This window comes from Pavona decussata, unplaced genomic scaffold, assembly GCF_977016875.1.
Source record: "Pavona decussata unplaced genomic scaffold, jaPavDecu1.1 SCAFFOLD_109, whole genome shotgun sequence".
Lineage (NCBI taxonomy): Eukaryota > Metazoa > Cnidaria > Anthozoa > Scleractinia > Agariciidae > Pavona > Pavona decussata.
The window spans coordinates 526,343-548,871 of NW_028145523.1; the positions used below are offsets into that span (position 1 = coordinate 526,343).

The 22,529-nt window shown below is 38.9% G+C and overlaps 3 protein-coding genes across 5 annotated transcripts in view; 2 read left to right on the top strand and 1 right to left on the bottom strand.

Moving 5' to 3' along the window:
- The window catches only part of LOC146470904 (serine/threonine-protein kinase 31-like), a 101,161-nt gene that overhangs the window by 29,229 nt on the left and 49,403 nt on the right, over positions 1 to 22,529 (top strand). The window lies entirely within an intron of this gene.
- Positions 330 to 13,142, top strand: LOC146470906 (uncharacterized). 3 transcript variants are annotated; one of them, XM_085121394.1, is made up of 9 exons: positions 330 to 454; positions 4,640 to 4,701; positions 6,192 to 6,283; positions 7,061 to 7,255; positions 7,331 to 8,341; positions 9,281 to 9,336; positions 10,234 to 10,314; positions 11,127 to 11,184; positions 11,940 to 13,142. In XM_085121394.1, exons 1-9 carry the CDS (start codon positions 353 to 355, stop codon positions 12,038 to 12,040), a joined length of 1,758 nt encoding a protein of 585 aa, XP_084977520.1. In that variant the 5' UTR covers positions 330 to 352; the 3' UTR covers positions 12,041 to 13,142. The 3 variants fall into 3 exon arrangements, with proteins under 3 accessions (XP_084977520.1, XP_084977519.1, XP_084977521.1); XM_085121393.1 differs by having other exon boundaries at positions 7,061 to 8,341; XM_085121395.1 differs by lacking the exon at positions 330 to 454 and having other exon boundaries at positions 4,640 to 4,744; positions 7,061 to 8,341.
- On the bottom strand, positions 16,018 to 22,148 carry LOC146470907 (galactosylceramide sulfotransferase-like). The gene is made up of 2 exons (XM_085121459.1): positions 21,985 to 22,148; positions 16,018 to 17,867 (listed from the first exon to the last, which is right to left on the bottom strand). The coding sequence occupies exons 1-2, from the start codon at positions 22,113 to 22,115 to the stop codon at positions 16,766 to 16,768; spliced, it is 1,233 nt and encodes a 410-aa protein (XP_084977585.1). The 5' UTR covers positions 22,116 to 22,148; the 3' UTR covers positions 16,018 to 16,765.

Here is a 22,529-nt window from a genome sequence, read left to right on the forward strand (position 1 = left end):
TAAATAAATGCTAATTTATTTTCTCACTTTCAATACCTATAAATATGCCTTTCCGTTATTTCCATTTTTACTCATTTGACAATGACGATATGAAGTCGTCGAAACGTAATGCTGTTTTATTATCGTTAATTTTCTTGTTGAAATAAATAGATAAATAAATGAATAAATAAATAAACAGGTCTAGATTGATAATAAAGGTGAAAAACAGAAACAACAGAACAAAAACAAAAAATCAAAAACAAACATAAACAATTTCCGCGCGCATTTTCATCAGCTGATCAGAATGCGTTCCATTGTTTTCAGCGGTATCCGCCAAAAGAGCATCTGACCACGTGCTTTCACAGTGGACAAGATGGCTGCTGTACCTAGCGATATTTACCCGCATATCTACTCATTTTTGTTGGAAAATAAGTTAGTGAAAACTGCCAAATCGTTCAAGAAAGAAACACTTGTGGTAAGTGAAATGCCTTTGTTTTCCTGTATGTTGATTTATCTTCCCATGATTGAGCGTTTAAGCGTATGACAAACATCGTGTGTTTGTACAATGTATATGTTTAATTTTTGTTACAATCTGAGATCAAGATGGAAGAATCTCACAGAGTTTACAACTGTTGTAATTTAGTTGCGCTTTATCTTCAAAGATTTCGTTAACCAGGCTTTTTTGAAAAGTAAAATCGTAAGGTACGGATAACACGAGCTTAAAATCCAACCGGTCCGTTGAATGATGTAAGATGGCTGTTGCATGTTAATGTTGAGCTTGTACTGCACTGAAGGAGCAAATTAATCCGGAAACCAGTGAGAATTAAAGGCTTTAAATTGTGCTTTGATACACTGTTCTCATTCAGTTATACATATTTCCAAGGTAAAAGCTGGAGTATTCATTTATTGGTTGAAAATTGCTCAAATGACTTCTAAGCCTGTTTAACATCCTTATCTATGGACTGTACACTACAAACCACAGACTGTGCACACACTCTAGGGTGCATTTGCTTGACTTTTAATGTGCAATTAATTTTTTTGTTGGAATCTTGCAAGGCTGCAGTCTGGTAAGAACTCTGCTGTGGCTGCTAAAACCCATCACATAATTCCTGTAGATATTCCCTGCATTTGCACATTATAATTTCATCATAAATACAATCCAACCTATACATTAGGGAGTTTTAACAACGACGATGGCGATAGCAAAAAGAACTTTAAAAACAATAGTCTTAATAACCAAAACAACAACTCTGCACGTGCATTACACTTTTTGGTACATTTCTTTGCCGTCACTGCGCGACTAGCACGTGAAATTTCCTGATGGGAGGATGTAAACACACAGTGATGAATTTTTCTTACTCTTTCTGAACTTGGGTCTCCAATAATTCAACTTTAGGAAATTTCACCTACATTTGATACTTACAGGGAATTGGAATAATTGTGAGGATGTTTAAAAAAAACATGAATTCATTTTAACAGTGACGTTTTCGCTGCCGTTGCTGTCGTCGTTACTAAAACTCCCCAATGTGTTTTAGGAGGCACCCTTGGGATGTTCTAGTGTGTGCTTAATACTGGGTGTTCACTCAATACAGGCTGATATACTGTAACACAAATTACTCCAGATGCATGAATGCTGTGATGTTCACAGATCAAATCAAAATGAATTAATAAATCGATTTTATTTAATCATGCTGGCACCATTGACCAACTAAAGTTGATTTCCAAGAGGGGCATGGTATTCAAGATACATGACTGTATATATCTAATTTAATAAGAAATCATACAAAATAAAAATGTCTAAAAATATACATGTACGTGTACAATAAAATTGTACTTCGAAATTTAATAATTAAGAAGCTAGATGTTGTGCAACATAACAATATTTATACTCAAATTTATGAGAAACAAAACTAAAATTGTTATTTGGTTTTTTAAAGTCATTACAACTTCACGCCGATTTAAGTGTGTCATTGAGAAATGGGTGACTCTGCTGGATTTAGTTGCCTGAAGGCTCTCTTTATTCCTTTAGGAATTCACTTCGGCGGCCACGAAATTAGCTCGTTTTTACTCGGTTGAGAAAAGGTGAGAACTTTGCAGGAAGACCAAGATGCGAATTCAAAAGACAGGAACAATTGTCTAATTAAGCAGCCTTGAGCCGCGAAGTTGCGAGAGTATTCCTTTGTTCTTGTTATCAATAGGAACTGCAAGGAATCACTGCAGACGTTTGATGGTTTTAAGTTCTTCGCAAAATACTTTAAGCTGTTATTTATATCAGCGAACGAAGAGTCTTTAAAAAGCTTTAAAAAGAGATCTCAAACGTGGTGTTTTGATCACTGTAAGCCGAGTTTCGATATTTTTCGCCAGGCGGTGCTTAGAGCGGCGAAGTTATTATGCTTAATTAAATTTGTGCATGGCATCATCAACTTCCCGACGCGTGGAAATCAATACCATCTGTTTAATGATAACTTTTTTTACGAAAAAGCTAAAACATTGATTTGTATTCCCTAAAGAAAGCACCTTAGGAGCTATGAAAGAGTCAAAAGAGTTCCAATTGTAATTCACTGTAAGCAAACTGGTATTTGATGTTGTGCGCTTTGTTTGTTACGAGTGAAGACGTGGTCGATCGTAATTAAGTTTATGTTTCTAAAATACTCGCTTCGATTTTAGCAAAGAGGTTCCAAAATATCAGACCAAAAAAGGAAGAAAAAAAAGGGAAACTCAGCGTGGAAGTCGCATTCTGATTATACTTAATGGCGCATTGACAAACAATAACATCGGCTCTTTGGCCTATGCAGGCACGCGCTCTTTTCAGTTGACCTTATTTACATTTTAGACATTTTATATTCAGCAATTCTCTAACTTTTAACTGAAAAGCGAGAATCTGTTATAGATCGCTGTCATTAACGATGACAGACAAACAAATCGGCAAATCCATGTATCTGTTTAGCGAACGAAATTTGTTTATTGATTATTCGTTAGTTTGCAGGACGGGAAGTTGTTTTTAAAACTCTGGATACTGGAGCGGCGCGTCGCGAGTCGATGTGATCAAGGTGACTCATTTCTCTAGCCTCCCCAGGGAGCTTCCACAGGCCAGCAGAAAACTCTAAAACAAAAGATAAAATATCTCACCTACTTCAAAGGCTTTGCGATCTTCGGAAAGATGCTCTATTGTCGGAAATTGTTCGACAAAAGAGAGAACAATAGCTTGAATATATGAATACTTAACGACCCCAAAATTTGGGGTACACACTTAAATCGGCGTGAAGTTGTAATGTTAAGGTAAGGTCAGAAGAAGGATGTTTCTTAGAGAAAGATTCAAGTGAATAGTCAAATTTCTTCAGTATTTTATTTATTGTGCCATTTCATCTTCTCTGTGAGACTCTGGTAAAAACACTAATGTACAGTGTCTGTAGCTTCCACTCATCAGCAGGCCTATGCTAAAGATCCTCAAATAGAAAACGTAGTTGTATCATAAGAAACTGCTTTAGAACACTTGTGTACATGTAGTTCTGTGTAACTGTAGTAAGTGCACCTGAGACAGTCTGAGCCTTTGATTACATTTTCCGGCAGATTCCTATAGTTTCCATTTGCCCCCAGATCATGTTCTGGTACATGTATCCTTACAGTCTTCCAAAAAACTCTCCCTTTTTTTGTATTGGTTCTGAATTGTTGTTGTGAACAAAACACTGTGTTCTTCCCTTGAATTGCTCCACTGAAGAAATTCACACCTTGGACCCTTCCAGGAAGGTTAGATGTGTGGAATTCACCAGAAAGGGTTGGATTTTATTTTCAGTGGCAATAATCTTGTTACAAGTGTCCAAGTGTCCAAGTGACCATCTTAGCCTCTTTTCAGGTGTCTGTTTTAAAAAAGGGACATTTTAATGTACAATGTAACTGTATGGGACTGAAACCTCAGGACTTTGCTTTGACTGTCCATTTCATAAACACTCTCTATTTGATACAGTTTTTAGTTTTGTCAACAGAGTTGATAAGGTAATAATTATTTAGCCACTATAAAGAGATTTGACTGGTGACATTTTGAGCGCTTGTTCTTTCTCAGTGAGAGTTTATATATCCTGGTGAAGGGTTAACACTTGAAACATCAGCACTCAAATCTCGTTATGGTGGCAAAATTACCTTTATTTTTATCAACTGTTTTGATAAAAGTAAACATAATTGGTTTCTACTCCCCATTGACACAGTACTATAGTAAAACTAACCCTCTTATCCACTTGCTATAAACAGTGTCTGCTTAATTAAGGACAGTGCCTCCTAATACAGAAGTGTTTTTTCACAGTTTATGACTATGCCGGAAAAGCAGATCTTAGTATGGGTTACTGGAATCCAGAAAGAAAATTAGGGGTAGCCGGGCATTTTTTAGAGATAATTTAGCAACAATTATTCTAAAAAAACATTAAAATACAAAGCGATGTATGACGTTTTTTTTTTTTCAAATTTGAAGCTTTATTATCTCTGAAAAATGCATGATTACCCCCAATTTTAATTTTAGATACCAAGAGCACATGCTACTGTAAGTTTTGCTTTCTCTGCATAATTTTAAACTGCGCAAAAATATCCCCCTATTAGTAGGCACCACCCATAGGAAACCAGAGTATCTTGAGATTGTTCTTACGCTGTATTATCCTTTAATTTACAACAGGATTTGTCCTTGGACCAACATGTTAACTGTGACATTGTTCAGTGGTACAATGCTTTCTTAAGGTGAGGAGTTACTGATGCCATTGACAACAAGACAGCTCAAGATGTTTTTAAAATAATCATGCATTTTTGCTCCACAGTACATCCCTCAGGCAGTTCCACTCATCTCTGCTTTGCATCCTGGAATGTCTGTTAAAACAAATTACGTGTTTTTCAAAGGTTCCAACTGAAGTTAATATTTTTAAGGTTTTGCACACTGAAGTACTTTGTTTTTAGGCAGATGTAAACTGTTTTATAACAAACAAAGTTGATTCTAATAAATGAATGCCCATCCACATAGGCAGTTTTGAAAACATCTTAGGTGTGAAGGGGATTTAAACTCATGACCTCTGCAATGCCATTGTAGCACTCTGCCAACTGATCAGCTACCTGGTGAACTGGCCATAAGAGCTGGTAATTTTCCATTGGGAATCTTTCACAACTGCTTAAGTTGGGTACAAAACTGTGATAGTCACTCATTTATTGAATTCTGTAATCCTTAGTTCAACAAATTGTATGAATTTGATGTGTTATTTTCACTTCCATCTCTTCACTTTTATGGGTAAATGTACATTGTATGTTATGAATTCACAAAATACCAGCTCCTACATGTAGTTGGCTTAATAGCTGAGTCAGTAGACCACTGCACTGGTATCCCAGAGAAGATGGGTTTGGATAAAAATGTGAATGTAATTTATTTACCCAAGAAGCACCAAAGAGCTCTAGGAACTCGTTCAAAGGTGTCTGTGCATTCCAGGTCGAATTGGAATTTGAAGATGTTGGTTTTTGTGAGGGGGAGGAAAACCGGAGTACCCGGAGAAAAACACTCGGAGCAGGGACGAGAACCAACAACAAACTCAACCCACATATTGGTGGGAGGCTAGTGCTCTCACCACTGCGCCATCCCTGCTCCCATGCCATTCAAGCCTGAATTATTTTCAGGCTCTCATTAAATGCATGCAACTGCTGAACTTCAGTACAGTATACATGACTGTGATAGCCAATCATACATGTAAATCATCCTGACACCCCAATTCATCAAAGCCAGCAAAAAAGGATCCTAATTTTCTGCCATCTGTCAGACAACTGTCAGCTGTCACTTGGCTGACAGTCGACTGACAGTCGACCAACAGTTGGCCAATAGTTAGGCAACTGCTGGTTGACTGTTGGCTGACACTTTTTCCCGTAGTGGTAACCATTGATCGACTGTCGGTAACAGCCAACTGTTGGTAATCTGTCGTTAAGTTGTCGGTAGGCTGTTGGTTGAAATTGTCATGGATACTTTGACTGTCGGTCGACTGTCAGCCAATTGTCGGCTGATAGTTGGCCGACAGTGGACCGACAGTCAGTGGAGGTGAGCTGTTCTTCAATTTTACCAAATATTCTGTTTGTGCTGTCTGCTATGTCTTTTATACTTGTACAGCCAACTTGCTATCCTCAACTTACTGGATGTTCTGAGAGAAAAAATATCCTTTCTAGCAGCTGAGTATTGTTTGATTGTTTATATCTTTCAGCACTAAAACAGAGAGGCCTAGCAAAAGAAAGCTAAAAGATGGCAGCAGTGAGCCAAAAGCAAAGCGTAGAAAAAAGGAAACATCCAGTTCAGGTACAGTAAGATGCAGGTGTGAGCAATATGGTGTTGTTAATAAGACTTGGCCAAAGCCAGTTTCTCAAATCGATCTATTACCGTGTACCCTGTTCAATATTTACCAATATTTGTCATTTTACAACATAATGTTTTTACATTATATTGTCCACGATTTTGTAAGGTGATGTTATCGCTCAAGCTTACACTGTATTTGACTAGGCTACAGTACCAGTTACCAGTTGACAGTCTTGACTCAATCCTCATGAGAATTGAGTATCAAGGATCAACTCAATGTGATCCTCGTTACATTATTCAAGTTTCAAGTAAATGGCTTGCTGTATTTCTCAAAGAAAAAAATCCAGCAGTATGCACAGTACAACTGATCCTACATGTAGCCATGACAAGGGCCAGCATGGCAAATCAAAGCATGTCAAAGGTGAACATATTTGTTCGGTCAAAATCGAAAATAGGCAATTGCTTTAAGAAGAAATACCTTAAACAGAGACAAATACATGTACAAATATATTATTGTCAGAGGTGAACTAATTACATGTAAATTACATGTAAAATGAAGAAACACTGAATCTGCATAGTATAATGTTATCTTATACTTTTTGTCTTTGATTGAGTTAAAATTCATTCTACAGTCTATACATGTGACAATTTTATTGAATGTAATAAAATCCCATTCCATTGTAATATCCTGACAGCTGACTGCTGTCAAGAGGACTGACAGCATTTGGCAAATTCATTTTTCATTTTTTAGTTTTAACCAATTATTTTTTACTGTAATAGAGTCGTCCAGCTCTGAAGAATCAGAAGAGGATCAAACACCACCAAAAAAGGAAATTAAATCAAAATTTCCCAAGAAAGGGGAAGTTGTGAAAGTGGAAACATCAGAAGATAGTTCTAGCTCTGATGATGAGAAACCAGCAAGGAAAGGTGCGAAGTTAAAAACAGAGAAAAGCAAAAAAGAGACATCTGATGAGAGTTCAGACTCTGATGGCATCAAGGATAGGTCTAAACTTAATGGGCATGAGTCTTCATCAGAGTCATCTTCCAAAGTAGAGGAGCCGAGAAAGAAGAACAGAAAATCAGAAACAATGAAAAACCAAAAGAAAGGATTATCAGACAACAGTTCAAGCTCCAAAGGTGATAGGAAGATGTCTAAATGTAAAGTTCAGAAGTCTTCATCAGAATCAAGTTCTGACGAAGAGGAAGGAGAAAAGAATAGAGGGACAAAATTGATAGATAGTTCAGATAGTAGTTCAAGCTCAGATGAATCCATGGACGTTTCAGTAGATGCAACAAAAGTTTCAAAAGGATCTCAGAAAACCAAATTAAAACCAGTGGAAAGCAAAAAGACAGAGTCGTCAGATGAGAGTTCAAGCTCAGATGAATCTATGGACGTGTCCGCAATTCCAACAAAACCAGCAAAAAGAGAACAGAAAACCAAATTAAATCCAGTGAAAAGCAAAAAGATAGAGTCATCAGATGAGAGTTCAAGCTCTGAGCAAACAGAATCAGAGTTAGAGTCGACAGTGCCAGTCACAAATTCCTCAAGAACGAATGCCAAGAAAATCAGGAGTAATGCAAAATCAAAAATGGTCAAGGACACAGAAAAGCAAAGCACTGGGCCATCTGAGGAAAGTTCCAGCTCAGAGGAGTCGAATCAGGGTGTAGCAGTGAAAAACAGTTCAAAGAAGAGTGCAGAGGAATCTTCATCTGAATCAAGCTCAGAAGATGATGAAGGAGAAACAGAAGTGGCAAAATCAAACAAGGTTGAAAAGCAAAACAACAAAAAGACTGAATCATCAGATGAAAGTTCTAGTTCAGATGAATCCGACCAGGAGGGCTCAACAAATAGGGCATCTTCAGCATCTACCAAGGAAACGGCAAGTGCACAGAAGAGCTCATCTGAGGAGGAGTCTAGTGATGATGATGATGATGATGATAGTGCAGAATTGAAATCCAAGAGGAAGAAAAAAAAGAAAAGAAGGACTTCATCTGAGGCAACTGGTGACAGTCAATGCAATGGATCAGTGCAAGAGAAGAAACACAAAAACAAGCCACAAGGTACACGTACATGTAAACTATTATTTTTTATCTTTCCTGATGTTATTTTTTCTTTTTTCTTTGTGGTGATAAACTTGAGCATGCTACAGGCTGTTTTTTTCCATGTGTGATTACCGTATATTATTTTTGCGCAAACCAGCCAGACAGAACTGTTAGTAATCTTAGCCCTGTGTAGACACTTAACGATGATATTAACCTGCAAATCACATGGAATATTGCCTGATACTAAGCAGATGAGGCTGTAGGCCTTGGTGGCTAAAATCAGAGGATATTCCGCAACATTGAGCTGAGTAATTGTTTTATTATTCAACAAATTGATTCCAAAGCACAATTGCATTGCAGAAAAGATGGAGAGGATATTTATTTTGCCATTTTTCTCCCCAACCCATGAAATTAGGTTCATATCGCAGAATATCTGTTGACTACAGACAATGAATATTCACTGCATCATGACCATATCTGGGCAGTGTTACTGTGTGTTGAAATGATTTAAGTTCACCCTGTGACAGCCAAAAAAGGCCTTATTGGTGGGAACAAATCAACTAGAAGGGTTAAAGAAGAACATTTGCACATAGCATTTTGAAAACCTCCAAGCTAAAATTAAATTGTGAAAACTAACTTTTACAACTGAAATTTTCTTTAAATTTTTATGGTTGTTCTCTTATCTTTCTTATAACAGTATGAATTGCATCTCCCCCCAGTGTCAAGTTTCATCCATTACAAAGCTAGTAAATGTTGTCTTAAAGGTCCACACAGCTGGCTTTTGTGGACTGCTGTTGAATTATCTGCTAATCCGAGTCTTCTCTATTTTATGGACCTGTGTATAGTACCTGTACATGTAGGGCCTTTGATTAAATTGATATGTATGTACACATACATGTATTCATGTGGAATTATAGTAATTTTTACTGAAAGGTGATACATTTTTAAATTTTTTAGCATCATCTACTCCAGCAGCAAACCCAAAGAAAAATAAACAGAATGCTGGAAGTCAGGTAAGAATTCACTCACAGTTTTTGAAATAATATCTGGCAAACAGAAGTGGTGACTCAAACCTGTTCTAATTTGATCTTATCAAGATTTTTCTAATGATATTTTTTTTAAGGGTAAATCCAAGGCTCAATACAAGTTCAAAACCAATACTTGGGTTCAGAAATTTTCTTTTGAGATGATAAATTACCCCCCAATCCTAAGAAATTACAAGAACTTAACACCCAAAAATTAATTGTACTTGCAAAGACAGTGTATGCTGCCTTAGATTACATCAAGGTTAGCCTCAGAATTGTTGCCTAGGCTAACCTTACAATGTTTACACCCAGTCCAAGATTGTGGTACAGTTCCTTTTTCTCTTCATGTACATTTATTTGGTGTTGTCTCCACTTGTAGGATATGAGCTATAATTAACAATAATTGGATTCAGTTCTTGCACAATAGCAAGAATTATCAAGCCCACCATCTGTGTGTATCTATTGAAGCTGAAGGCCAAGACAGATATAACACAAACTTGTTGAGTGGTGATAACTCTTGCATGTAAATCAAAACCTATAATTGAAAGGTTTTATACAAGAAAACTGTAAGTTGTAAATGCCTTATAATGCCATACAATAGGGGATACTTATTATTGGAATAGGGGTCTTTTATTGGAACTCCATGCTTAGGGGTGCTTATTAGCAAGGGGGCACTTATTGGAAAGAGCGTGGTTGATTGAATCACTGTGGGAAGTTGGTTGCAGTTGGCCTCTTGCATGATGTCACTTCTGTTTGTATAAATCTTACTGTCTGCAGATATGACATCACATCTGCATGCATACTTGTGAATTGGCTGTAAGCTTGCAGCCACCGAGAATAGACTGCATGTATGATACGAGGTAATTGCAATCCTTTTCTTGCTAGGAAAAAACTCCCTTTAAAAGGGTAGTGGAAGAAGAGATAGCAGTGGATCCCAGATTAAAAGACAACAGTTTTGAAGCCAAGGTAAGCCATCAGTCACAGTGTTATTTTATCTCAGTTTCTCTTGTGAGATCTTTCCATCTATACTCCTGTCGTTAAGATGGGAAAATCAGATGAGATTTTTTTCTTGGAAGACCTGTCGTCAGGCCATATTAGACACTTAGGAATCACCAACCCATCCTTTGTAGAGTAGAGGACCTCCACACTTGCATTAATTACCTTCACTTGGAAATATTTTACTTCTCTCGGGAAAATCAGGTGAAAAGTAAATTTTCCTTGAAGATCTGTCTTCAGGTGATATTAGACTTGACGCTTGGAAATCATCAACCCATCCTTTGTAGAGCAAAAGACCTCCACACTTGCGTCAATTTCTTTCATTTTGAAATATTACCTTCTCTTACTCTCACATTAATTTCCTTTATTTGAAAATAACCTACCTTGCAGTTCGCGTTGACAAATTTGTGTTAATTTCACGTACCTGAATAAGCACAATCATTAACTTCCGTTACTGAGGCCATTGTTCAGATCTTTCTGTATGTTCTCATGTTTAGTGGGGCCAATAAAATGCACTCAAAAGGTGATTTACCCTAAGTATTGGCCTTGGTGTACACTGTGCAGAATTAATGTATGCACCTTCAACAAAAGGGGAATAGGTACATATGTGTGAGCAACTGTAAATGGTTCTCGACTTCATTGACCAATCAGGTCATCAACCAGAGACATTTGTACTTTCTATTGATGTTCTATAATGTACTTGACTCTGAAGATGACTTCCGCTCGATCATAATTTACGTACTTTTGTAAATGTATGTGTAACGCATTCTTTTGTTTTTTAGTCTGGCTCAAGGGGAGACTGGGGTGAAAAAGCGAACAAGGACTTGAAGTTTGTCAAAGGTAAGGACAAGGGAGGCTTCTGAATCCCAAGATCAAAGCCATTTGCAGTGATTTTGCATGACTGGGAGTAAAAACTGCACAAATTCTGTTCTCAGTTGATCGAGTATTATTATATGTAGCACATTTTTTAATACATTGTACGTGAACTGAAATAACTGTTTGATACGCTTTGTAACAATGCAAAAAATAAAAAAATAAAAAAAATAAAAATAAATGGAAAATTAATAAATAAAATAAAATAAAATAAGAATACAAACCGACAAAGGGCTGTAACCTTACTGAGAGGAAATTACACCTTGTAAGCCTGGTGGTGGCCTAACAGTTTTTTGACCCTTGTTATTACGCATGTTAATGCATATGTTTGCCAAGTTATGAAGAGTTCTGCAAATACTTTCTACATTCATTTGAATCTTTTCCAAACTGCCCGTGATGCGCTCTGACGAAGGCCTAACGCTCGAAACGTCAGCACTTGAATCTCTTTACGGTGGCCAATTTACCTTCAGTTATCGACTCTGTTGATAAACCAAACATGCATGCAATGCACTTGATGTCATATTTTCGAGCCAGCTGATACATTGGAGAAAGTGAAGTTGGCTTTCAGATGTATTACTGCACTTTGTGAGTGGCCAGCAACAACAGAAAATACTAAATTCCATTGCATTCAAATTCACCAGTTTAGTTTTTCTTTCTCAGATCTGGTTTGAGAATGGACATTACTTGCACTTATTACTTGTCACTTTTTTCGTACATTTCAGGAAAGTCGTTTCGACATGAAAAGACTAAGAAGAAGCGGGGAAGTTACCGCGGCGGACAAATAAACACAGGCATACACTCCATCAAGTTTGACAGTGACTGAAATAACAATTATTGAATTCATTTAATTCATTTTTGTTGTTCGATTTGTTTATAGTCGTGGGAGCCAATAGATCCATGCATAATAATAGCGACTTTAGCACAAATTTCATGCGGTCTCATCTCATCTCTTGGTGTTTTCAGTATCTGTTATATCGTAGGTTTTTCGACTTACATAATGACGCAATAATCAGTTGTAGGTAACCTGCATGTACACGTAGAAACTAGAATCGGAAATATTTAGGCCACGATTCTTTTGTGCAGCATTTGCTGCGCCTTTCAATAACGTGGAATCTAAAGTTCAGGATTCAACAACTGTTACGTTTCTCACTCTAGGTCATGTAAAAACGCTGACTGGTGGAGCCTCTCTTTGGGAAAATGAGCCCGCGCTCCTTCCCCGAAGAGCTCTCTCTCTCTCTATGTATATATCTCCGAGTCTCTCGCGGGAAGGGACGAACACCGGAGTCAAGAGAGCGGAGGAAATCGAGTCTAGGAGTGCTTACCATTTACATGGAAAACCAGGAAACTTCCAGTTGGAAAATCAAATGGTACGCATCATTCCATTTGGAGTACTTCTGAAATTATGGGCTTCTGGTCAAAGTGATGCATTTTTATTGCTCCTTTTGGGATATACAGCTGATGTTCATACATTTTGCATGTCATCCGTATTCTGTTAAGGCAAGCTAATTCATTTCGTATTTATACCGAAAATTTCCAACCGGGTGGTGTGCGTAAATGGTAAGCACTCTAGATTTCGATCCACTTTGTCGGTTTCTGTATTTTTGCACTCTGTCGGTTGTGATTAGATTAAAAATTAAATGATTCATGTTTCTCAGAACGCTGTTGTCTTTCAATTTGTCCGCATTCAGAGATAACGAGTGTTTTATCGTTTAGGTACATGTAGTAAAATAAAGAAATGAATGTAATAACGAAAATGGCCAATTTGACGGAATCTAGCCAAACGTTGAGGTTCAGTAGAAGGATACCACGACAGCGAACAATTTAGTGAAATTGGTGGATATGGCAAAATTGGTAGTTTTGACGAAACTTCTCTTTCGGGTGTTTTGAGAAACACTTTTCGGGACCTGGAAAAAAAAAACCGAAAAGCGCCCCGAAAAGGCCCAAAAACTTCTCGGGACTTTTGATAAACGTACGCCTGCTACGAGCTTCTCGGGTTTTCCACGCTCCACAAAAACCAACACTTCTAAATTCCAATTCGACTCTTGAGGGCCATCCTAATTAACTCCGAGTTTGCTTGGCACTACCTTCCCTACATCTTGCCGTCTGGTACATCACCACCAGGAGTACTACAAATTCACCATAATAACAGCAACAATACGAAACACTGAACAGAACATGCACACCAAGCAAAAATGAAGTATGAACGACCAGACGTCGCACAACAAAGTTGATTATTGACAGTGGTTACGTCAAGCTGCACGTAACAGTGTCCATAAACTTTATTACCTAAGTGGATAATCATTATTTAATCGATTACTCGTGAAATAAATAATCGTGTGTGTACTCCTCCAGTGGCTTTGAATGTACATAGTGATAGCAAAAATGTCTGGCCTTTTTTAATCGACCCGTTTTCATAACAATGTCTGGGTGAAGCCCAGAGTCAATAGCTGCAGTCGCTCCAGTATGCCGGAAATCTTTGACTGAGAGTCCTTGGTTTCCCAGGCCTACGCTGCGAATCGCTTCCTCCATGACTTTGGCCATGGTGCTGATCCGGAGAGCACGGAAAGGTGGCTGTAGAGTTATAAAGAACGAGGCCACAGGGTTAGGGCGTTGAGTGACCGTGCGCGAGATGTATGTCTGTAAGGCAGAAACGGGGTCAAGGAGATTGTTTGCGTCGCAGTGGAGGTGAACGTCGAAACCGGATTTCGAAGCATCATTCTTGATACCACGAAAAGTGATGCTTGCGGAACCACGGACGTGAAACGTAATCTGGAGTGTGGAGGATAAGTGTGGTTCAAGTTGCCCAGATATAGAATTGTACCTCTTGCTCTTAGGAGCAATGTCTGAAGTCTTTAGAGTTAAAGCTAGTAGCGTTATCCCCTTGAGGTGGAGTTCCTTGATTGAAGTTGATCCATTAGGCTGCCAGGAAAGAAACATTCATCAAAACGGTGTGATAGCCATTACTTTAGACCTAGACATGGGTAGGATCGTACCGGGCTTGATGAGCTAGGATCTAAGGAAAGTGTTTTCTTCAGTTTCCAAGGGGTTGGGCAAACCGTTGCGGTTTACAGAAGCTTAAGGGTGGCTCTTGTAGATTTGAGGACCGATTGGAGACGTGATGACTTATCGGCCAAGTGACACATGTATGAAGCAACCGTAGCAGAATTGTCGAAGGGAAAATAAATTTGTTGTTCACCATCTCTATAAATTTTATTTTTAACTTTCTTGAAGTTTTTGAATCAGAGACTACAGAACTGGGTACCGTATAGGTGAGATTCGTGATTGACTGACGGTTCTGTATGAAAGTATAGCCTTAAGGAAACTAATATTTGAAACAACCCAGACTATATGGGAAATTAAATGAAATGGGCAATTTTTTTTATATGCAGAAGGCGAAGCCAAAAGGACAGGACTCAAATAGATCAGGCTACTTTAGAAAATAATTGGACTTCAGTTTTGCTTTCCAACTGAAAAAAGTATGTAGAGGCAAGGACAACCAAGGAAGGGATGGAAACCATAATAAGAAACAGGATAGAAACAATAAAAAAATGTGGGAAGTGGAAAGGCATTACCGCCCCCCACCCCCAAACCCAACTTTATTCCCACTCACACCCTTGGTGTGGCCAAGGGAAACCTTTCTTGAGCATGCACCCTTAAAGTGGCGATACCTCATCCCTTCTGGTTACCAGAACCTTTTGGCTAGCTGTTAGCATGCTGCCGTGTGAAGGGGCATCAACTGATATACCAGCAGTAATCAGAGATTATAGTGCGTCTCCTTAGCCACCTAGTGTTTACCGGGCACCCCCGTTCCAGCGACTGCCCTGATTTCCTAACCCAGGTCGTTCCTTTTCCAGCACGTGTTTTTCTTTTCCCCTTTGGTCGCTATGTAGAGTAGAAGCCCCGTTAAAGCAAAATGTATGGAAAAGAACCCTGATACAACGAATCTTTGTTACAGACGAAGACATCTTCTTAGTCTTTCCTGATCAGGCTTTGATTTATCTTGTTCTTTTTGCAAATCCAGTCCAATCCAATCCTTTATATTTGCTGGTTTCGCTGTGCGCGGTAATAACAGGTTTCCAGGTTCACCGTTATCAAAATGGCGGCCCAAATGCAAAAGTGGAAAGCATAAGCTCGTCCTCGTATTTTGAAATGTAGAATCAATTTAACCTCTTATAGAGTTCAGCACAGCAGCAACTCAAGTATGAGCAGTTGAATTATAAATGAATTCACTTGAGGGCGATGATTTTCAAAGAGGGATTGATTTAACAACTTTCATTTCAGTTTATACGAGGGTCTTAGGTTTCCGGGCCTTAGGTCTTTGCTTTTTTGGAACGACATAAGCTTACATAGATATATGCTGTCCTTGTACCAGATGAAAGAGTCAAAGTCTTTTTAAATGACCACCCATCTTTATTTATTGGCTCTCTGACTAGATAAAGGATTACATGAATTAGGAACGGCATCATTAAGATTATTTATCCTGGTTATTTTTCTCGTAAACCACTCAAAAAGTATTAAGTTTTCCTGTCTTTTTAAGCCTAGATCGACTTCGAAAGTAAGCGTAGACAGAGGATTTTTAAAATCGACTTCTCGAGGCAGGCCGCCATATCTTTTCCAATATATTTTTCCATTTTGTTCAGGCTCGTGCCCAGGATCCTCGTGATATCCAAAATGGCGGTTCGGACATTTTGAATACCGCGAAAACCCTGGAGACGAGGTTGCACTCCGCATCAAACGTCGCTCAAGAGCTGAGTGGTCGTTTCACCGCCCACTCTTTTCTACACCCTCGTCACGTGAACGTGAACTTTGACCCCTTTGTGGCGATCATTGCTTGTTAAAAATACAAGTGGAAAAGAGCTGTTACGGAATTACTTTTAAACATCTCGTTACTTCTTTGTCGTTACATTTTTGGCACTCAAAGCTTTCGAATCGTTGCTTTGGAATCATCGAGTATAACGGCCAGTCTTTCATTCATTCAGCTTTGCTTGCAGGATTAGTAAATTTTTACCCACATTGAAGTACATATACACTAAAACTTCAATAGCTGAAGCAGCTTAATGATAAGTTGACTTTCTGGTGACTCGGTAAAGGTTGACAATTTGATTCATTATATGTTGTCGGGAATTTCCGAGCATTTCTGAAACTGGGGTATTCGTTCTAATTGACGACCTAGCCTAAACTCGACAGAATAGACACGAACTACAACAATCAATCAATCTTTTGCTACACTTTTTTTTCTAATTTAGATGAGGCGCCCTGTGATTCCATGCTCACTTTCAAACAATCAACAACTCCGCTTGCTATAATTTAATTGACTACCTGGACCTGAAGCCATCAGAAAGTTGAAAAACGTTACAAATGAATAAGTGATAGTGGTATTGCTAGCACGCAGCACTGTAAGGCCAAACAACTCAAACACTATACCTTCTGAGGCAACAACCACCTTCATCAACATAACTTTATACTGGTTATGAACAAAATAGGAAACTGAGCCTGGGTTTGAGTTAAATCATTATTAAAGCATCTTTATTGTAAACGCGTGATCCAGTTAGTTCACAGCAATGTCAACAGCTTCTTCTTGTTCGATCATTTTTTTGCGAAGATAATTCAGATAAGGAATCTCGTTCATGATCATTTTCCTGCAGGTCTCCTTCAGTTCTTTGGTGACATTTGGTTTAACTGCGTAACCTAGAACTAGCTTACGACCAAATGGTCTGGTCAGAAAATTTCCTTCTTTTAAACACGCTGTCTCCATTGATTGCATTTTCTTTCGGAAGAGCGCCAGATCTTCAAAGAATTCCGGACCTTCCTCATCTATCATTTTCCACAGCGTTTGATTGAAAACATTGTACAACAAGACATCTGCCGAATTCAACTTCCGAATAACCTCCTCTGTGTGACTTGTAATGTTCTGTTTTTCTTTGTCCGTCCTTTCATTAAGTTTGAAATACAAAATGTCCTCGATTTTCCAGCAAAAACGTCTTTTTAGGAGTACAAGCGACTCATCGAAGTATTCCATTAGTAATACAAGGTCGAATTCTTGGTGAAGAAAATGGATGTAGTTATCCACCGCGGTGAGATTTTCGTGATATTCTGTATGAAGTCCAAGGTCGAATAACGCTGGGTTTTTGAGCAATTTAGCCTCTCCCCGTCGTTTGTTCAAATAAAATTCGGCATTTTGAAGAAAATTCTCCAGTGGTGACGTTGCGTTTCCTGATACTTTTAACGTTTTATCAGCGTGGTAATAGTTGAAGACAGATTCAAATTGTTTAGCTGGTTCCCGGAGCATTGTGATGTAGCGGGTTGTTTTCTTTGGAAAAAGCCAGTGCATCGGGCCCTCGTTGTATCTGGCGTGATTGCAAAGAATGTTTGGTGTTCTTCTTGTTGGCATAGTAGATTTAAGGAAAAATGGAGTAGGCCAGAAAAAACTGTGCTTTCCATTGGCAGGCAAGGCAAAGACCAAATCCCTGCTATCACCATAGCGGTTTAAGATATTAGTCAATGTACTTGATCCTGTCTTATGGGTCTTGAGGAACAAAATACTGTTCTCTGGCTTGCATGTTGGCGACATACCAGCGTCGTGTGATAGCTGCAAGATGGTACCGGAATTCCGCTGTGAAATTGCTTCGACATCAGGGAGCTTTCTTGTGCTAAAAGTTAGATACATTAGTACATTAGGAATTTGATAGAACTCAGTTTTCAAATCAACCATACCGCTGCAAAGATTCATATAAAGCTCGGAATGTTAGAGATGCAGCCGAGCGAAGATAAAACAACCGGCACGAAGGTGATCGCGGTCCCTCGCTAGACAGTTCGAAAGCCTTTTAATCAGTTTTGTTTAGAGGTTCGTACTGACAATAATATATTTTCTGGACCTGGACCCCGAAAACTGGCCGGCTTCGCGTGAACACTGAAGTAGAGGTTTGATTCCAGTACATGTTACGATAAGAAAACTACTTATATTGTTTATGTAATTAGGCCCGGGTCGGACTCAACTGCAGCTCAAGAGCTGCCTTAAACGTCGAACTTAATTCAGTCGTGCTTGAACGAAATGACTATATCTGCTATATTTTAATTTAACTCCTGGAGGCGTTCACATGGGATGTTTTGAATGGCTACCCACAGTCACAATCTGTTTATACAGTCGACTCCCGATAACTCGAACCCTCGCTAACGCGAACCTCGCGCTAACTCGAACCAATTTTCCTTTCCTTTCAGGTCATTATACTATATAAGTTGATAAGTTTACCCTCGATAACTCGAACTCCCGATAACTCGAACCTTTTTCTATTTCCCTTGAAGGTTTGAGATATCGGGAGTCAGTCTGGTCAGTCGACTGTACGTAGAAATGAATAATCAAAGACATTCATTGGTGAGCTCGTGGATAGAAGCAGGTTTCACTTCAGTGGTACTTGGATGGCTCAATTGAATAGTAAGATGTGCCCTAATTTGAAATATCTGATGAAAACATTATGCAAGGGAATATGATAATAATATAATATTACATAGCTGTACATAGCCATTACTTTGTGTCTAATTGCTTAATGAAGAAAAACGGACAAAAGGCCTTTCAAAACTTGTCCGGCTAAGCGTTTATTTACATGTAAAAAGCAAACGAGTAGAATTTTCGCTTACCGAAGCGATTTGAAAGGATTGCGAATCAAATTTGACACAAATTTATTCTTGACTCGTGCGGCGCACGTTTTTCAAACATTTTGCGAAAACTGTTAGGAACACGAAGAACTGGTCAATCAGAGTAGTGTTTTAGTAAAAATTGACAATAAAACCTGTATTTTGTTTGACGAGGTAGGTCCCCAGCAGCGTTCAAGATTTTCGACAAATTCGGCAGCGCCAGTGACGATGTATGATAGCTTATGATGGATTCTCTTCGCTTTGAATCTGTCTTCAAAGCGTAATTTGTTCGCCGTGAATCCTCCAATTTACAACGTTTAAACTGTCGAGTACACCTTAGAAGTTATTCTTTCTATTTACCGTTTCAAAAATGTTCGTTTTCTTTCTGAAAACGGCATATTAGAGTCTTGAAAATTTACGATCAACATTTCCACCAGACTGAAATTTGATCTTGTACGCGTAGGGCAAAAGCCTTCCTTTCTAGGCCCCGCTAAGACCTGTAAATATATGGGCAGACATTGGATTCTGATTGGTCAGTCGTTACTGAAGACAGTTAGAACAACAGACGACAAAATTATCCCTTCTAGGGGTGAAGAAGATTTAATCCAGGTTTAATGAAGACATTAAGACGATGAAGAACAAGACGCTGTGGGGGCGCCGTTGTATTAGGAGTTTCTGAGCATGCACGTTAGTTCAGTCTTTGGTGACAGGTGAACGATAAAAGATTCGCTGAGAGTCTTAGGCATCATATTTGCGATAAACGTGATGTAGTTCGACCGAAAATGTCACGCAAACAAAATAAAACATTACTCTCTTTAATACTAAACACGTCGGATTTTGTAACCATGAGGTGCATCTAAGATAATGATGGATTTTGGCGACAAAGGAGTATTTGCGGTTTCAGTGGTAATGATGAATTTTGGCGACAGAGGGGTATTTGTGCGAATACCTTTCCACCCTGATACCCTTTTTTTCTGGGCTTTCTATGAGAGATGTTCCAGCTTTTTCACTGGTCACAGCGCACGATCGCAAAATGTTACACAGAACGAGCAAGATGACACGCGTGCGAAAAGACATGCGTTTTATATAGGACGCGTGCGGATAAGACAAACCTCACAGAACATCCGATTTACAGAAAGTTAACTCAACGAATCTATTTCATGATCACTGGAATAGGACAGAACTTTAATGACAAAATCAAAGCGCTCTGTGAGTGACCAAAGAATGAACTATTTCAAATTATGTCTACAGTTATTTGTTTATTAAACACGCAAAAAAGAAAATAAACTTCACTCGCACTGGAAGGCAACGCAAAGGTCGAAGTGTACGTTCATTCTGTTAGTGGTTTTGCGTGATTGCCAATGGACAAAATATCATGACACAAAAGAGAGTGTTTCCAGGATTTAAAAGGGCTTTAAATGAAAGAAGCTGGGTTTATAAAGTGGAAAGACACTGCAGCTCCCGTGGCGATTGAATAACAAGCAGAAACCGTCCAGTTTTCCTTCCAACAACCACCGAAAATATTTTCGTTCCTAATACCGCGTCGCCGGATGAAACTTGATACATGTGAACGATTTTGGTTGCCTAGCACGTGACCGATTTCCTCCCGGTGTTTTCAGCGTGGCAATTCCTTTCTGCATCCAAACGACGGCTTCTTTCCAAGTTTTGTAACATCGGAAGGGGCTTTCAGTTTTGCTAAAGCCCGGGTGCTAAAGTTGCTATTTTCGCTAACACTCGACTCCGAAGGAAAGATTTTTTTTCCAGATTCTACGCGCGTTTAGCGTGTCAATTTGGCGTGCCCGTGCGTTCACCTTTTTCCCTGTTTTCCCGTGAGGATCACATTTTGGTTTTATCCAAGTGAACGTAAATAAAGAAATTAATTCGTCAAGCGTAGATTGTCACTAGGCATTAGCAAACTTTCAGTGTTTACATTTGTTCTGGTGAATAGATCTTATCGCTCACACTGGACCCCGGATGAAATTTTTTTCGAAGCTTTAGTTTTAGTTTCCTACTTTACCCTAAGCCTTTCACCCACGAAATGGTCTTGAATCTTTAAAGTTAATTGAACGTTTTCTTTTTCATATTGCGGCCAGAGAAATGAAATGTTTTGCTCGGCTGTATGTAAATTCAGTGTTTACGGCCTGATCTTATCGATTACGTTTGACACCGAATGGGGATCTATCGAGAAGAGCCAAAAGAGCGTCTGAGGTTAATTGAAGTCGAACTTTTGGAAAATATCCGTCCTGAAAGGAAAGTTGCCCCTTAGTTTCGTTCAATGGAAGGAGTTAGCAGACAACACACATACTAGCTGTTTTCTTTTAAGAATACGATATTCGTTGTGTTAATTTTACGTCCTTGTTTTTTGTCTCGTAATGGCGGCTTATGATGATTATATGCAGACTCGCCAATCTCGTCCCCAGAGCCCGCGCACGTTTAAGGCCAGCGGTGGCCGCTCTGGGCTAATCAGAAACCGAAAGCAAGGATCCGATCCCCAGAGGTTTAGAGGTCTTGCTTCCTTGGTGCTGACCAAAAGGAACGCAGCCTCTGGGAACGAGATTGCAGACTCGCAGACTCGAACAACATGTAGCGCACGCGCAGTAGATCACTGCGTTTTGGCGTATACGAAGAAATCCTATTTTATAACTTGGCGCTCCGCCCAAGTAAAAAGAAAGGCGACCGAAATCTTGACGCACTCTGCCCCAGGGCATCCCGCGTAATAATGCATACATTGTGATAATGATACATTGAACAAGGCTATATATCTACTGTACGATCATTATAAATGTGGGAAAATCATTTTTCTTGTTTTAGGAAGGTCAAGAAACAATATTCAGAGTGTAGACAGCAGTACAGTACATTTTATGCGTCTTAAATATCAAGAATCTGTGTGACGTGACATTGCAAAGAATCTTTTTAAACTCTCTTAAACAATAATTCATGAAGACACTTTTCCCCGCTTACATTTTCTCGAAAGTTGTTCCTGATCGGATTAGCGTTCATTCAAATCACTAATCATTTTCTCAGTCGACGGGTAGTATGATAAATTGAGAATAAGCTAAGGCCAAACACTGCTCAGTGTGATAGGCCATCTAATTACGGGGAAGTTAAAGTATTATTATAAAATCTCGTACTTACTGAATTCTCCAACAAAACGTTTTTTCCACCCAGAGAAAAGGAACCATTAAGCCGATGGGGATGGTTATGAAAATAAAAATATAAAGCATCACCACTCTTTTGCCATGGACCGATGCGACTTTGCAAGCCATTTCAAACGAAACAGACAATTCTCCCAACAAATGGATTTTACGTAGATTTCATGAGAAGACAACTTATTACCATATATCATTAGAGGAGGGCGTTATTAAGAAACGTGGCAACCGTTTTTAAAGCAAGTTAACGGATCCAGCGGATTAGTTAATGGCTGTTAGAACACACGCCCTGACTTTCAGCGCTTTCGGACAATTTCGTGTCCGTTCTGATGACAAAGTTCTGTTTCTGGTTGACAATTTGATTCACTGGTTTTAGTTTCCCAGTTTAATTTAGTCTCATGCCAAATCTCATAAATCATCAACAGACAGTAATAACATGGCGAGCAAGTTCAGTTATCATCACCGAGGATACACGCACGCATGCAAACTACATAAAATTCAAGAATTATATAAATTATTTGCCGAGAGTGA